At 36.1% G+C, this 18,654-nt stretch overlaps 1 protein-coding gene and 1 non-coding gene across 14 annotated transcripts in view; one reads left to right on the forward strand and one right to left on the reverse strand.

The window, feature by feature from the left end:
- The window catches only part of LOC115214989 (trafficking kinesin-binding protein 1), a 257,960-nt gene that overhangs the window by 78,973 nt on the left and 160,333 nt on the right, over nt 1–18,654 (reverse strand). For all 13 annotated transcript variants that reach the window (XM_029784096.2, XM_036505230.1, XM_036505233.1 and 10 more), the window contains one exon: nt 5,896–5,972. In XM_029784096.2, coding sequence (XP_029639956.1) covers nt 5,896–5,972 — 77 coding nt within the window. The remainder of the gene's footprint in view (nt 1–5,895; nt 5,973–18,654) is intronic.
- Nucleotides 16,839–16,957, forward strand: LOC115215259. Its single transcript, XR_003881962.1, has one exon. It is a non-coding gene; the product is annotated as a 5S ribosomal RNA (ribosomal RNA).

Consider the following 18,654-nt stretch of genomic DNA (forward strand, 5'->3'; position numbering starts at 1 on the left):
CTAGGACAGGATGTTGTGCACAGCACTCGTTCAATGTTATAGAATCTATCCAGTTTGGTTAAGCTCACAAGTTTTGCTACATATATGGCACAAAGGTCCTCTCAGCTGATTTCACAAGCAAACAACATTCAACATTTGGAATTACATTCCAAATAAAAACAAACAAAAAGAAAAAGCAAACATACTGCCAATATAACTATTGTTTCCGGTGAATGTCTGGATAAAAATCTGGATAATTCAGAATTTGGACTCTAATTAGGCATACAAAAGGACTGACCGGAGCAATAAAGAGTTTAAACCTGAGAACAATTGTATGACAAAACCAATCATCATCATCATCGTTTAACGTCCGCTTTCCATGCTAGCATGGGTTGGATGGTTCGACTGGGGTCTGGGAAGTCAGGAGGCTGCACCAGGCTCCAGTCTGATCTGGCAGTGTTTCTACAGCTGGATGCCCTTCCTAACGCCAACCACTCTGTGAGTGTAGTGGGTACTTTTTACATTCCAGCGACACAGGGACCAGAGGTGGCAGGCAACGGCCACGATCTGCTGGTGCTTTTTATGTGCCACTGGCATGGAAGCCAGTCAAGGTGACTACATCAATATAATTTATGAAAACAGAATTAAAAGAACTAGATTACATAATAGAAATATCACAGAATTCAGTTAGCCATGAGCATTCCTAACAACAAGCTAGTCCAAGAATAACATTCTGATACTGAAGGGAGATGAAATTCAGATTAAAATCTGTGATCCAGGCCAAGTATGCTTATTCTTTGGTAAAGTTGTTTCTTTTTTCTTTATTGCCCACAAGGGGCTAAACATAGAGGGGGCAAACAAGGACATACAATGAGATTAAGTCGATTACATTGACCCTAGTATGCAACTGGTACTTAATTTATCGACTCTGAAAGGATGAAAGGCAAAGTCAACCTTGGTGGAATCTGAACTCAGAACGTAATGGCAGATGAAATACCGCTGAGCATTTCGCCCAGCGTGCTAACATTTCTGTCAGCTCGCCACCTTCTTTGGTAAATTTGTTGTTTCTATGAGCAGAGAACCTTGTTTGGAGCGCTTTAACAAGAGGATTTTGAAAGAAATTTCATATTCACCTCATCAATGGGAGCCAGGTTTCTCTCGCAAGCCACTATCATCAGCACTCAAAACCCACCCTTTCATTATTTTGGTCATATGTATCAATATCCAAACCCAACTGTGTGTTTGGATTGGCAGTGCCACCATAGCAGGCAGCTGAAGATATGCCAACAGGTCATCAAGGGAAATCTAAGATTAATTATTCATTGAAATATCAACAGATTACTATGCTGGAATGCAGATTGCTTTGAAATTAAATCTGACCTGGTCAGTAACAGCCGACCACAGGTGACAATTGTTTCAGTCACAAATTCATGAATTGAATGCTAATACAAACAAGAGGACATTAATGAAAACAATAATGTATTTGGTGTCAAGCAACCTGTCCATTTGAAGGAGTGTACTCAACTAATTATTTTCCAATTGATTAAAAAATTATGCATTTATTACCTCCGCCTCAGTGAAGGCAGAGGTATTGTTTTCAGTCATGTTTGTTTATTTGTCCGAGGACAAGATATCTCAAGAACCGCTGAATGAATTCAGATGAAACTTTCCGGGATGTTTGGCCTCATGACTGGCACAAACTGATTAGATTTTGGGATCAATCCGGTACTGGACAAGGATTCTAGATAATCTTTCCTGGTTTTTTAATCAATTTTTGAGAGCAAGCGGGTTCATTTTTAGTCAGTGAAAGCAGCTGAGTTTTAGATATTCTCATTTTAAAAATCATCTCTGGCTAATTGTTGAGAGGATGCCGGTATTGCCTTGGTAGAGGTTTGTGCTCTGTGAGTGCTTTTGTTATCCATGTTTCACTATTATTCAGCAACACATTGCTTATCGTTTGTCATTTGTAAAGAAGGAAACCATTTTGCTGCAAATTGAAATATGTGCACGAGACATTTTGGTACAGCTGTTTTGGCACTGGTATTCTCCACAATCTCACTCACTCTCTCTCCCTCTGTTTAAGTGTGTGAGTATATTTCTTTTTATGTGTATGAGGAGAGAGAAAGTATTTGGCAATCTTCTTCAATTAATAAATTGCAATGCCTCTGTGTGTGTATGTGCATGCATGCGCGTCTTCAGTGCCAAAAAGAACGGTCACAAAATGCGGCTGGATGTCCAGCCAGCCATGCCAAATCATCAGTGTCCAAACAGCCATGCCAAATTGTCTCATTTTGCTAATACTTTCCCATCTGCTTGTGATAATATCCACTATATTTACCACTAGGCTTATTTCCAACGCTAATACCACTTAGCATTGCTTCTAGTAAACTCTCTGAGCAAATATTTTACCTTCACATCCAATCCTGTTCCTATCAACCAATCAGATTTCATTGCACCGTTTTTGCAGTTATTTAGTCACTGACAACACAGCTTTGACTGCAATGTTATTTAGCAATAACATTACAAAGTAAATTTGTAGTCAAATAACTGAAGTTATAATAGTAACTGACAGAGAAGTAAATCTAAAAATATTATCTAAACAACCAAGAAAGTTAGCAGCTTTTAGAAGAAAGTTTGGAAATATTTGCAACAAATATGTCACTAAGATAATTTGAAGTGGTTATATCTCAGGTTTACTTGAATAAAATAACATGATAAGGTACAGAAATTAGTTATTAGATATTTACTTAATATGTTTGGTCTTATAAGGAAAAACAAAGAAAATTATATAAATTCACTTGCATATTGATAAAAAAAGAAAGAAAATATTTTCATGATGTTATACAATCTTATCAATATATTTAATGAAGACATTTCATTTGTTTTGTGTGCGAAAGGGTCTGGATTCAATCCTCAACATTTCCAGAACATTTTTATACATGCAGCAAGTAACCAGTCCACACTGTAAAGTGGTTGGTGTTTGAGAGGGTATCCAGCTGTAAAAACCCTGCCAAAATTGGCCTCACCTATGCTTGTGCCATGTAAATAGCACTGCCAGGTGGTTGATGTTAGGAAGGGCATCCAGCTGTAAAACCCATACCAAAACAAACACAGAAGTCTGGTGCAGGCTCATGCCTGGCCAGCTCATGTCAAACTGTTCAAGGCAGACGTCAAACAATGATTTTAGCTGAAAATATTGAGATTATAGTAGGGTAGTTGTGAAAGGCTGGATCTGGTCAGTTTGGCCATAAAACAGAGAGAATATCTGGGCTGGATTTGACTGGTTTAAATGCTAAACGGTCAATATTTCCTAATTTCTTTAATGTTTTCTGTTTCTTGCAGCCTAACCAGAGGAATTGTATGATAAGTCATTATTCAATATAGAAAGTATATGACTTCCATAGTACAACTCAGTTTGACCACCCATAGGGCAGAGGACATATCTGAAGTCAAAGTTAATACATAAAAACAGGAAAAATAAAATCATTTTCTGAGCTATGATACTGTATGCAGTGTGAACATTCAATTTACCACTGAATATACAAATGGCCAGAAATAACTGAAGTCACCATCACCATTTTAATGTCCACTTTATCAGGCTTGCACAGATCAGACAAAATTGGTTGAGGCAGGTTTTTTCTAAAGCTGGATAACCTTCCTGATGCAAACCTTCACCTGTTCCAAGCAAGGTAATATTTTTCCATTGCTAAACATGGTCATTACTTGAGACAAAAAAATTTCACTTGTATGACGATGATGTTCATTTACAGCCTTCACATAATGTCTAGCCAAAGGTACTCACACAAACAGAGTTTCCTTCTACCACATCAGCCCACAAGGCTTTTCATTGGCCAGGGGCTACAGTAGAAGACACTTACCCAGGGTGACATGCAGTGGGACTGAATCCAAGCCCACTTGGTTGGAAAGCAAGTTTCTTAACCAGACAGCCATGTCAGCATTTAAAGTAAAGCCAGAGAAAAGAATATCTATATATTATTGATAGAATTTTAAATATTATCTTCTACTTATTATTATTGAGCCATTTATGCATTTGTTGCATAGCAACCCCTGGTTAATTTTGAACACTAATTTATTATGCCTGACATATTGATACCAATAAATAATGATACATATCCCAGGTGGTGGTAATCAAAGATATGAATGAAGCCTTTCACATTCACAGTAATAAAATTTATGGACGCCTGGCTGAGAAGAGAGAGAGAGAGAGAGAGAGAAAGAGAAAGAGAGAGAGAGAGAGAGAGAGAAGAGAGAGAGAGAGAGAGAGAGAGAGAGAGAGAGAGAGAGAGAGAGAGAGAGAGAAAGTGACATAGTCAAATGAGAATTAAAAGGACACTGCTCAATGTTAGCAAGGAATATGCAATATTTTTCCTTTACTCAAAGTGGAGTGTATGCCTCACTAGTAGGGTATGCCACTAATTTAGTAGGGTGTGGAAATATTTTGATAGGGCATGGCAATATTTCAATGGGGTGTGACAATATTTTGGTAGGGCGTGGCAATATTTTGGTAGGGTGTGGCAATGTTATGGTAGGGTGTGGGTTATTTCAGAATGGGGCATAAGTAAAAAACAAGTGAATAAAACTTGCAATCACTGTGGTTATGATGGGGTATCACATTGAAGGGTTTAGTTACATAAATTGAACCCAGTACTTTTTTGAAAAATCTGGTATTTATTTTATTAGTCTTTTTTGCTAATCCACTAAGTAATAGGAATGTAAACAAACAAATACCAGTTCTCAAGTGGTGGCAGCAGTGGACAAACACAAACACACACTACAGCCTTCCTTGCAGTTTTCATCTACCAAGTTTATTCACAAGTCATTGGTCAGCCTGGGGCTATAACAGTCACTTGCCTAAGGTGTCATGCAGAGAGACTGAACCCAAAACCACATGGTTGCTAAGCGAGCTTATTAATCACATAGCCATGCCATATACAAACTTTGTCCATTCATAGTGGGGTGCATGCTTATGTGTACACACACACATTTCCAGCAGTATTCAAGTGTACAGATTGTTAGATGGTGTAGGAATGTTCTTAATGGAGTAGCTGAGGTCAAAATGTTCCATATTTTTGAGAGACTAAGTGGTTCCCAAGGATGGAATGTCTTGACCTTAGCTACTCAGAATAATGTTAAATAGATGCTTTGATTTTAGATTTACGATTTACTGATGATAAATATAACATCATCATCAAATGTCTATTTTCCATGCTGACATGGGTTGGATGGTTTGATAGGAGCTGGCAAGCTAGAGAGCTTCACCCAGCTCCAATTGTTTGTTTTGGCAAGATTTCAACAGCTGGATGCCCTTCTGACTGCCAACCACTCAAGGTGCTTTTTATGTAACACACACATTAAAAAAAAAAAGAGGGGAAAAGAGAAAGAAAGCAAAAAGACTTTCAGTGATGACCACACCACACCTGTACTTTTTTTTTGAAGAGGTCACCATCCTTAAACCCATTCTAATATAATTGTAAATGACTAAATAAATGAATGGTGAATAGGAATGGAGATCCCCCTTCTCTCTATCTCTATCTATCTATCTATCTACCTATCTCTCAGCTAATTTACCTACCTATATTTCCATCTATTTATTTCCATTGTCATGGAACCTCATCCAAAAAAACCCCAAAAAAACAATGTTCTCTTCTTCTAAACAAAACCGCCAAAAAACATCTGTTTTATATAAATGAACAAGATGTTTATACATTCACAAAATTTTATTTGGTAAGTTCCAGAAACAAAAGAAACCGCTAATAATAATGAAGAAATAAAAAGATTTTTTTTCTTAAAATTCTGACGACTTGAGACATATGCAACACTTACTGAGGTTTAACGTACCTATTTCAGAAAACAATCAGGTACGAAACACTAATGAAAACTAATTCCATTGCTTACCTCTTCGAGCAGACGAGTCACAGCCTCAATATCATTGTATGTTCTAGTCATCTGGGTTACACGCTGCGCGCATAAGACTGAAAACAGAAAAGAAAGCAATTAATATTATAATGAAATAACATTAAGATGTGAAAAGCTGTTTTGTGTCCCATGACACTGCGACCAAAATAAAATAGGTAACAACAATAAAAGGAGCTGAAAGATAAAAATTTAATTTAGATTACAGAAAAATTTGGATTGTAAAAATATGAGGGTGTATCAGGAAGTTCCCAAATCAGCCCTGTAAAAGTACAGCTGTACTCCAACAAATAATGTATTTCATATATCATTTATATTCAAGTTCCATCTCCTTTGAAATAGTTCCCTTGAGAATATAACAGCAATCACAGCTCCATCATGTATGTCTCAGAAACATGGCAGAAATCCTCTTCCTGAAGGTTGTTCAATGCTGCCTGTGAATCTTTCAATTTTACTTACTATCTGCCACATCACCATCATCATCATTTACTGTACATCTTCCATGGTGGTATGGGTTGGATGAGTCAGGAGAGCTAGCAGAGCACACTAGATGAAATGCTTAGTGGTATTTTGCTAGTCGCTACATTCTGAGTTCAAATTCTGCCGAGGTCAACTTTGCCTTTCATCCTTTCGGGGTCAATAAATTAAGTACCAGTTGCATACTGGGGTCAATCTAATTGGCTGGCACCCTCCCCACAAAATTTCAGGCCTTGTGCCTATAGTAAAAGGATCTGATGAGTCAGAGGACTACATTCTGTCTGAATGTCTGTTTTGTTGTAATTTCTATGGCTGGATACCCTTCCTCATGACATCCACATTACAGAGGGTACTGGGGGTGTTTTCTTTGTAACACCAGCACTGGTGAGGTCACCATTTAAGATTTAATTTCTTTTTAGTCAAAAAAAATAAAAAAACACAAAACCACAGCAGGAAATGGTCAAGCAAAAACAAAGGGCAATGAACATAATACACATTCAGATTTTCTGTAAGAATCTCCTGGTAGACTTTATAATTGATTTCAGTCATGAGAGAAGCAAAAGATTGTTTGGTGCTGGGTCTCATGGATGAGTTCATGAAATTTCCCTACATTTTCTAATATTTAGTATGACTAGTCACTTTGAAAGCTCATCATCTTCAATCAACACTTCAACTTTGAGAACCTCGTACCACTCAAAAACATGTGCTTGACCTAAAGCATGATCACCAAAAACTAGAAACATTTCAAAAGGTCTTGGTAGCAGACTTGCTGCTTTATACAAAATTTAATACAGGTACATCATCATCATCATCATCACTGGTTTAACAACCTATGCTTGCATACATTAGACAGAATTTGTTGAGGCAGATTTTCTACAGCTGGATGTTCTCCCTGTTGCTAACCCTAAACTGCTTCAAAGCAAGTTAATATTTCCCCCATGGTGAAGCATCTTCCACAGATGACTGGAAATGGACAACATTTCTTGTATGGTGGTTAAACCTGTTTACAACCATCATGTGATGTCACACACACGTGCACATGGACACATTAGTAAATTGATCAAATTCTGTAGCCATTGTTAATATCACAGACCTGTTCTAACACACCATTACAATAACTCACATAATTGAAAATGACTAGAAAGTATGAAGCTTATTTGTAGACTGGCTCAGCAGGCTGGCAACAAATGATGTTCAGCTGTACAGGCAGTTATATTGAACAGCACAATCACAACACATGCAGTCAGAAACTTTCTGATAATATCTCATATATGTCCTCCATATTTGAGCAGTTCCATCCTGTCATGTAATCTGCCGAGTTTATAACTGCATCACCATCATCATTTAATGCCCACTTTTTTGTGCTTGCATGGATTGGTCAGAATTTGATGAGGTAGATTTTCTATGGTTAGATACCCTTCCTGTGATTAGCTCTCACTTGGTTCCAAGCAAAGTAATATTTTCTCATAGCCAGACATGGTTTTCATGGAAGACTGGAAACAAGCAATATCACTTGTATGATAGTAGAAAATACTTGCCTAAGTTGCCATGCAGTGGGACTGAACTCAAAACCACATGATTGAGAAGCTTATCTACACAGTTATACCCATGCCTGCATCATGTATATAGGTAAATGGTTACTAACTTGTAAGCAGCAAGATAAATGCTATCAGATTAGACCACTACAAAATGCCAGTGAGTTTCACCCAGTTCACTTGTGATACAGATTATGGGTTTGTTTTCAACAAGATTAATCATAATGCTAATCTTGAATTATTATTTTGAGAAACATGAGTTTTTTTTACCTTTTCATTCAATTTGTCCCTGATATGTAAAATATAAACAGTGTAGTTTGGTGCCTTTAGTTAAGAGTTATTAGAAGGCGGAAATACTGCTCTAACGATTACAGCAATCAACCAATAGTAATCACCTCATTCATTTATATTGCATTTAAGAGCCACATTCTTTCGCTATCAAAGATAATGCTCTTCAGTGAGTTCAATGTTCAGTGTCACAAATATTTTACCAATTTTCGTTTTTTGGGTTGTCTCCATGTTGTCTAAAGTATCAGTTGTCAAAACACACACACACACACACACACACACACACACAATGATGGCATCTTATCACAGGTGATCCTGTTTGTGGAATGCACGAGAAGTGGTTAGTTGATATTTTTAACCGATTAAGATCTACTACAGGGAGTAGAAAGCAGATAGTTGAACACATAATGAACCAAATGATTTGTAGACCAATTAAAAAGTGAAATCAGCATCATATTATAGGACTGTTATCAACTAGTTTCATACTAATATTATTTTGTGCTTTCATCTAAGATGTAATACGAATAAAAAAATTTAAGCCATGATCTCCATTATGATTATATCCACCATTGTAACACACACACACACACACACACACACACACACACACACACACACAGAGTGAAAAGGAAAGGTCAGACATGGAAGCTAATAAAAACTTTCGTGTAAAGAGCATTTCTTTTAGATAGTAACTTCCTGTATCTTTGATTGAATGGTGTACATCACTGAAATATTTAACATTTTAAAAATATCTATGAAATGGCTTGCATGTGCAGAGCGAAAATGTCTGCACAGGCTCAACCAGATAATGATGATGCCACCAAAAAGGAGCAATATTATTGTTAAAGGCGTGAAATTGGTGAGATCCTTTGGACAATAACTGACAAGGATTTGGTGACATTCTGTTTGCGCTTATATAAGTTGTGTTTTTTCTTTTTTTGAACATAATGTCATGCCATGCACTATCTTATTTTGTTAACCTTCTGTGAATAAATATATATAAATATACTTTATTAAAAAGCAGCAAAAATATCACAAAAAACTGTTTCTCAGAGTTTCATGTTCCTGTTCGTTGGACAGTTTTGTTTAGAATATATATATATTTGGTGCAGACATGGTTATGTGGTAAGAAGCTTGCTTCCCAACCACATGGTTCCAGGTTCAGTCCCGCTGCTTGGCACCTTGGGTAAGTGTCTTCCACTATAGCCTTGGGCCAACCAAAGCCTTGTGAGTAGATTTGGTAGATGGAAACTGAAAGAAGCCATCGTATATATATATATATATATATATATATATATATATATATATATATACACACACACACACATGTGTGTGTGTGTTTATGTCTGTTTGTCCCCACCACCATCACAACCGATGAGGGTGTCTTTACATCCCCATAACTTAGCTGTTCAGCAGAAGAGACCGGTAGAATAAGCACCAGGCTTACAAAGAATAAGCCCAGGAGTCGATTTGTTCAACTAAAAGGTGGTACTCCAGAATGGCCACAGTCAACTGACTGAAACAAGTTAAAAGAATATACTTTAAATTTATTTCTTGAGGCACAAGCATAGCTGTGTAGTTGAGAAGTTCCCAACCATGTGGTTTTGGGTTCAGTCCCACTGAGTAATGCCTTGAGCAAGTGTTTTCTACTATAGTCTTATCCCAACTAGTTTTGTCAGTGGATTTGGTAGAAAGAAACTGAAAGAAACTTGTGTGTTTGTGTCTCCTTGTATATAAGTGTTACCATCATGCTAGCATGAAAATATGTCCAGCCAAGGGGAACTATTGCTTACCTTGGAAGCAAGTAAGGGTTGGCAACAGGAAGGGTATCCAACCATAGCATATTTACTTCAGTGAATTCTGTTTGACCCTTGCAAGTAGGATAATGATGATGATGAGGTGTCATGAATTTATATTTGGTAAGCTTTTCAATGGTTCTTCCATGGTGTAGTTGCTAAAGCGAGGTTATTTAACTTTACATATACATACACACCTACACACACAAACATATGTATAGAGATGCCTAGGCTAATTCCATTCTTGAAATTCTTTCATTGGCAATCGCTTATTCCTAACTCATCATGTCTCTCCTCTGCTACTTCAGTTCTTACTACAATTTCTCTCTCTCTCTCTCTCCTCTTGGTTATATTTATTTCATTTCATCATTATTTGGTTTGAGTCTGTGCAGATATTTTTACCCCGTACATGCCATCCATTTCATAGCTGTTCTTAAATATTTCAATGATGTGTACTATTCAATCAAAAATACAGAAAATTACTTGCTTCCCTGGGCATAGATACATTGAAGCTCTGACGTTTGGCAATTGACTTGGTAAACACCCACAAAATTATTAACCATTGTGCCAACCACCACCTTGAGTATCTTTTTGTGCTCCATGTGTCTAACACATGTAGGCATGCCTACAAAGTCAGAAAACAGCACAGCTTCCATGACTTTCAGAAACATTTTTTCACAATCAGAGTTGCTAAAGCATAGAACAAACTACCTGTATCAGTTATTAATTACCGAGACATTGCATCCTTTAAAACCTCCATGCTTCCTGAAATTTGCCAACACTACACCTGATATCCCCCACCTCTATATGCATGCACACATGTATATCATGATCCATACACTGTTCACTTTCTTGACTTTTGTACATAATTCTATGTACTGTACATGCACCTTTGGTGAGTTGTGGTGCACCTGAGTACAATACACAATAATTTCATTATTATTATTTTTTAAACAAATGCTCTTTCCAGGAAAGCTGAACACATACGGTTAAACAGAAGCAACACAAACACACACACATGTATACATATGTATATCTATGTATTTGCTCCCTTGATGACTGGACAAATAAAACATCATTTCATGCTGTTATGTGGAATCTGGGTGAGGCTTGGGGCTCTATGTGGCCACATAATTTGCTAGAATTAATGACAAAATCTCCTTTAGATTATACCTTTGGATAATGTAGTCTTTGATGGACTGTCACAAAAAAAATACAAAAAATAAAACAAAACAATAAAGTATGGTCATAGCTGGAATGCTTTTGATTACAGAGGTATGTTTGATCAGGGCTGGCCTGAGACTACGACAACAGCCATGTTCACATTATGCACAGTAAATATATATATATATATATATATATATACATACACACACAAACACATATGCACAAAGACATAAATATGTATGGTGCGTGTGTGTATGCACATACGTACATATATATATATATATATATATGCATGTAGTTATTTATTTATATAGGTGTAGCTGCATGGCACCTTGGACAAGTGTCTTCCACTATAGCCTTGGGCTGACCAAAGCCTTGTGAGTGGAGTTGGCAGATGGAAACTGAAAGAAGCCTGTCATACATATATATATATGTATGTATGTATACATGTATGTGTGTTTGTGCCCCCACCATCACTTGAAAACTGATGTTGGTGTGTTTACATCTCCGTAACTCAGCAGTTCAGCAAAAGAAGTGCTCCAGCATGACTACAGTCAACTAACATATACACACACACACATATACATGCACATACGTATCAATATATATCTCTACACAGACACATGTATGTGTCTGTGTGATGCCTGTGTATGTTGTTCATATATATATATAAATATATATATATATATATATATATATCTACACACACACACATGCACACACAAATATACACATACATGCACATGTATTGATATATATCTCTACACAGACACATGTATATGTCTGTGTGCATAGTGTGTATGATGCCTCTGCATACATTGTTCATATATATATATATATATATATATATATATATATATTTGTTGTGCAAGATTTTTTATGTGAAGTCGTGTATTGAAACAGATATTGTTATATTTCAGAATGGTCATTTTGCCAGCCAATAAAAACACACGCACTATACAAATATTACAGGCATCCCCCCCCACACACACACTAAATAAACATAGACGCACATAGAGATATAAACATGCGCATATGAAGGCATACAATAGAAATACAAAATGGCTGACGGTTAGTAAGGAGAGACACAAATAAGAAAGAAGAAAACAAAGGACCACTGATGCAGTCACAGGAGTGTGACGAAAGAACTCTGGCCGAAATAAGATTAAGATTAATGTAAAAAATAAATAACACTGAAGCAAAATAACACCAAATATATAGTGCGTGTGTTTTTATTGGCTAAACTGGCAAAATGGCCATTCCGAAATATAACAAAATATATATATATATATATATATATACATACATATAAGAGGGATGACCTGTAAATGAACATCCATTATGCTAGAAGAAGATCCGTTATGGTCTTACCACTAAGAAAGGAAAGTTCTCAAGAACTTTCTTAGTGGTAAGACCATAGCGGATCTTCTTCTAGCATAATGGATGTCCACTTACAGGTCATCCCTTTTATATGTATGTAAAATAATTTTTTCTGAAACTTCAGATTTTTCAATATGCTAGACCACTGGTTTTAAATTGATATTTAATCAAATTAATATTCAATTTTTCACACTTATTATTTTAATTTTATATATATATATATATATATATATATATATATATATATATATATATATATGTGTGTGTGTGTGTGTAGGTACATGTATGGTGTCTGTGTGCACATGCAAATCTACAGTCATGAAGAAAAATTATTATTTTTTTTATTTTGATAAATTTTTGAAAGAAAAAAGTACTTGAGAAAAAACAGCAAAACTACTATAAAGAAATTCACGGTAACCGAGTATCAACAAGAGGTAAGTGAATTTAGTAATCGACCAATTATACTTATTATCTTTTTTTGTCTGAATGTCAAGACCAAGAGACTAGTATTGTCCCACTGACCTGTTGCACTCTGCCAACATATGGAGTTGGTGCATTTTAAACTGCCAAACATAAAAATTACTATGGGAGTAGCAAAATACTTCGATTCTGCAGAACAAAATAAAATATATTGTAACTTTCTAAATATATTCAATAGGTGTAGGCATGGCTATAGTAAGAAGTTTGCTTCTCAACCACATGGTTATGCATTCAGCCCCACTGAATGGCATCTTGAGCAGGTGTCTTCTACTATAAGCCTATATGAATTCTAGGACTTTAGACAGTAATGTCCAGGGAACTTACCCCATGATGGCACAGGCTGGATGGTCAGACAGGACCTGACAAATTGAAGGAAGTGTCACGTTTCAATGTCTCAAGTTTTGGTAAGGTTTCTATGGTAGGATGCCCTTCCTAACACCAACCACTTTACATAGTGTGCTGAATTCACTTTTTTTGTGTGTGTTATCAGCACTAGATGTTGTCTTCCAAAACTGAAGAGTTATCTAAGCCCCTTGTCATCTCTACTCAATTTACAAACTACTTTACAATGAACTGGGTACTTTTCCTATAGAACCAGCATGGTAAGGCCTCCTTGTAACTTGTTTGACTAAAGAGAGCCCACTGACTATTGGATGTAAATTTCTTTTTTGGCCATAAACCTCCTTTGTAAGATAATGAGCAAAACAATTAATTTGACTGTGCAATAGTCTGTAAATATTTACTTTAACCCTTTGACATTCAAACCGGCTATATCCGGTCAAAATATTTAACCTGTTTTATGCTGAAACTGATTAGATCTAGCTGATAACCACTACCCTACAGTATCATTTTAAAACTAAACAATCACATCATCAGAATCTCTAAACTACAAGATTATGCATGATTAATTTAAAACAATATAAACAAACGTTACATTTGACAGAATAATCTGAATACTGATGATGATCACTAAATGATTAATGACCTCAGAAGTTGATGTCAATCTTGATGGGATTTGAACCAGGAGCAGGTAGCAACAAATTAGTTGTCTACAGAACTTCTAGTATAGCTCTCCTATGCTTGAACTAGTTCCACAATCAGCTAAACATTATCTAGCTAGGAAATATTAATACATAATGAATCACTTCCTAATTTTACATCAAATGGCACGTCTGTAGAAACCACACATAGAAAGCGATATTTTATATCAATGATTCCTGATAATTTTTTTATTTGATACAAGCAGCTGAAATGGGGTTCCTCAGAAGAATATTGTTTCCCTGGGCATGGATTCACTGAAGCTCCGGCGTCTGGCGACGGACTTGGTAAACACCCACAAGGTTATCAACCACCTCACCAACAACAACACTGAACACCTTTTTGATCTCCATGTGTCTAACACACGTGGACATGCCTACAAAGTCAGAAAACAACACAGCTCCCATGACTTTCGGAAACATTTTTTCACGCTCAGAGTTGCTGAAGCATGGAATAAACTGCCTGCGTCAGTTGTTGACTGCCATGACACTGCATCCTTTAAGGCCCTCATGCTTTCCGAAATCCGCCGAAACTACACCTGATTATATATACACTTTAGATGAGTTGTAGTGCACCTGAGCACTGTACACAATTATTATTATTATTAATGTTACTCAAAAGGGTGTACAGCTTGGAGATCAGGGAGTCTCTCCAGGTTGAGCCACAACTTCTCTGCACTGAGAAGTCACAGCTCCAGTACTATTATGGACATGTTATTAGAATGTCACAGGAAAGAATTGCAAAACAGATTCTTCAAGCCAAGCCAAGCCAAGCTATGCCAGCCAGCAGAAGATTTAGGGGTAGACCAAGAATGAGATGGTTGGATAATATCCATAGTCTAAGTTGGTCATACTTGGGAATGCAGCAGGTAAGTGTAATGATGGTTGCTTCTGATAGGACTCTATGGAGGGGAGGTACCCAAGGACTCTACCACCATGACCCTCCCAGGAATACTGGGTGGACAAGGTGGATGGAAAGATGGACAGTATACATGTCCTTTTAAAATCTCTTGAATCAAAAGCTAGAGTAAACCAATCTAACTATTATAAGGTGTCTGGACTGACCTATCAGCCTGCTGTTTCTATGCTAGAAAGAAGGATAAATCAATCTATTGAAGACTGTAGATACTTTCCTTTGTCCATAAAGAGTCAGATGAATAAAACAGCATTTCATACAATAACACCCTTCTTTTTGCATCTAATCAACATCATTAACAGTAATTATGCTTAGTACATGTTTAGCAATTTGCATTAATATAGCTAAAGTGTAAATGTTAAAAGTAATTATAAGGGACAATCTTTAGCAATTTACAATAATTTCACTAAAGTGCAGATGTTATTGTGGTGAAGTTTCTTTCACTCACTCATTTATATAGAGTTACCAAAAATTATAAATTGCCTGACTGTCCTGATTTACATTTATGACCATTGATGAAGTAACTATAACCAAAGACTGTTTGTCTATGTTAAGCTATAGATATACCACTATAATTTTTCTAATAAATATAGGTGTAGGTATGGCAGCATGGTTGAGACGCTTGTGTCTGAAACATGTGGCCTTGGGTTCAATCCTATGGTATGGTATTTTGGGTAAGTGTCTTTTACAAATAGACCTAGGCTGACAAAAGCCTTGTGAATGGATTTTGTAGACAGAAACCTGTCATATAAATGTGTGTCTGTGCGTGCGCGTGTGTGTGTGTGTACCCTTGTCTTTACATCATATGGTTATTGTAAACAAGTATTACCATAATAGAAATGATATTGCTCATTTCTAGTTTTCTGTGGAAAACATGTCTGATCATGGGAAAATATTACCTTGCTTGGAAACGGGTGAGAATTGGCGACAGGGAGGGTGTCTGGTCATTGAACATTTACCTCAACAAATTCTGTCTGACCTACACAAGCATGGGAAAGTGGACATTCACATAATTGGTTACATTGCTGTCCAAACAAGACATATTGCAAGACAATATAAAAATATCACCCACCTTTTTTCATTCTAGGCATTCGCTCTGCCCTAAACCATAACAACAAGTTTTCTATACCATAACGTACAATATCAAGACGCCGTAGACGTGTCAGTTTGGAGAAATCATTTTGGGTATTATTAATTGTCAAATTTGGAGTGCTTTCATATTTAAAGACAGACATTGCTGCTTCAACTATTTCACTGTACACTCACTCATCAAATGTTTAGATCATGAGGTGCCGACATATAATTACTTTGAAAACAAACTGTTTTCAATATAATTAACAAAGCATACTATTAGATGCAAAAATATATAATGCATAGTTTTATCTAAATGCAACAAGATATGCTGAATATTGAAATATTAAGAAATAATCTAGAAATGGAATAGTCTATTTTAACTGATTATTGTCAAATAGTCACCCCCTTTAGCTAAAATGGACTGACTATTTAAAGTAAATTTTATGTAAACACATATAGATAATACTGGTATAGTTAATACTGCATTTGATAAAACATTTTTTTTTTAAAAAAAGAGATAGAGCTTTGATAAAGACAACCAAATGCAGAGAGGTCAAACAGTTCATGTGATTAAGAGTACAAAGTCAAAGATTTTGGTAAATGCCAACTCCTCCTCCTCCTGCACATTCCACAGAAGAAGAAAAAACCATGATAATGCAATTACAAAAGAGTTCAATGAATACTTAATATGGACATCAGCAAAGAAGTTATTGGTCAAAGATTGAGACAAAATAACAGTTCATGCCAGAGAATCTTCCTAATTTCTTTAAAATATGCTTATGGCCATATCACGTTGAAAGCACTGGTTCTCGTCCGATCACCGAAGTTAAGCAACATTGAGCCTAGTTAGTACTTAGATGGGTGACCGCTTGGGAAACCTAGGTGCTGTAAGCATCACACATAACGGCGATGCATCAGCATGGCCGCAGCTCTGAGCTGAAACTACAGAAGAAAAAAAAAGAAACATTCTGTGGGAAAAAACCCCATCTTTCTATATCAAGCTTCAAATGCTAAAATTGGAGAGGAGGGTTCTGTAGATTTGCTTTTTTTCTAAACAAGGATTGAGGCCACTGTAGCATAAGGACTATAAAGAAAGAAAAGAAAGGTCCTATAAATTCCAAAGGTGTTGATTTACAGAAAGCTTAAAGGACTGAATATCATAGAATAGAGGAAAAGAAGATGGTGATAATGTGTTCCAGAGAGCAGCAGTTTCATGACACAAGATACTAGAATAAAAGGACATGTGACCCAGAGTGGGTGAAATGTTTAAAGATCTTAACAGCAAGTACTTGACGAGAGATTTGAGAGGAATGAACATAGAAATACTGATAGAGAAGACAAAGACACATTTTGATGATGAGCCAAATATTTCAACTGAATAGAAACAAGAGGAACCACTATGTTGGCAACATGATTCTGAACTTGTTTAAGCAAGTGAAGACATTCAGATGAGGCATCAGCCCAAAGACAACAGCAATATTCAATGCAAGGTTGAATGGTGGCCTTATACAAGATACTCACAGGTAGAAGAAACCTGCAAGCACGGAAGAGCGATCCGACCTTTTTGGCAGCTGACATGGCAATGGACAGAACATATTTGTTCCAAGAGAGATTCTTGATCAACTGAATGCCATATCAAATATTAACAGTCACAATAGTCAAATGGATCAGTAAGAATCATTTAGTGGAAAAGAATAAAGCATTTCCATCTGAATACTGATGCCAGGAAACACACTGCACAGTTCTTAATTGACTTTTTTGGCAGTATACCAAAGGAGGGAACAACTTAGTAAAACACTATCAGAAGAACTTGGTAGAACACTAAACTAAATAGGAATTGTGAAATAGCTTATTGGCCTATAATACCAAAATGTAATCCTCTTACTAAAAATTTAATGAATGAATTAAAACTAAATACTAAGTTACAAAATGAGAATGGTGTTTATTTTCAGCGACACTGATTAAGATAAGTGGAATAATATGGTTGGCTGAGAACATAATTTGAATGCCTGATATTTGGATATGTGACCCAAAGCTTTAATCCTTTCTAAAAGTAATTTCCATGAGACCAGTGAGTACCTGCCTTAGACATTTCTATTGCTATAATTATGAGAGGGAGGTGTGTTTGTGTGGTAGTGTTTTATCCAGTTATTTTTGTTGCCAACATCGTGAGAAATAGTGGAGAATTTTCTAGAGAATGAATATATTAATGTCAGAAGTTTTAGTAACAAAGTCACCCCACAAAACTACGAGGAATTGTTTACAAAAACAACAAGTGTAAAGAAATGTTTCAGTAATAGATAACGTATCAATCTAGAACAATTGTGTATTATTAGATTGAATCAAGATTAAATATGTAGGTTATAAAATATATAAATTGCATGGCTGCAATATGCATAAATGGCAACTTTTTTTTTTTTTTTCAAGAAACAGATTAGAGAGCACTGAATACATACTATCTTCGTGGTGGTTCTAAATTAAAACATAGTATCTTTGTGGTGATTCTAAATTATAACATACTATCTTTGTGGTGGCTCTAAATTATAACATACTATCTTTGTGGTGGTTCTAAATTTTAAGCTAATATAGAA

The sequence above is a fragment of the Octopus sinensis genome, linkage group LG8 (genome assembly GCF_006345805.1).
Source record: "Octopus sinensis linkage group LG8, ASM634580v1, whole genome shotgun sequence".
NCBI classification, from domain to species: Eukaryota; Metazoa; Mollusca; class Cephalopoda; order Octopoda; family Octopodidae; genus Octopus; species Octopus sinensis.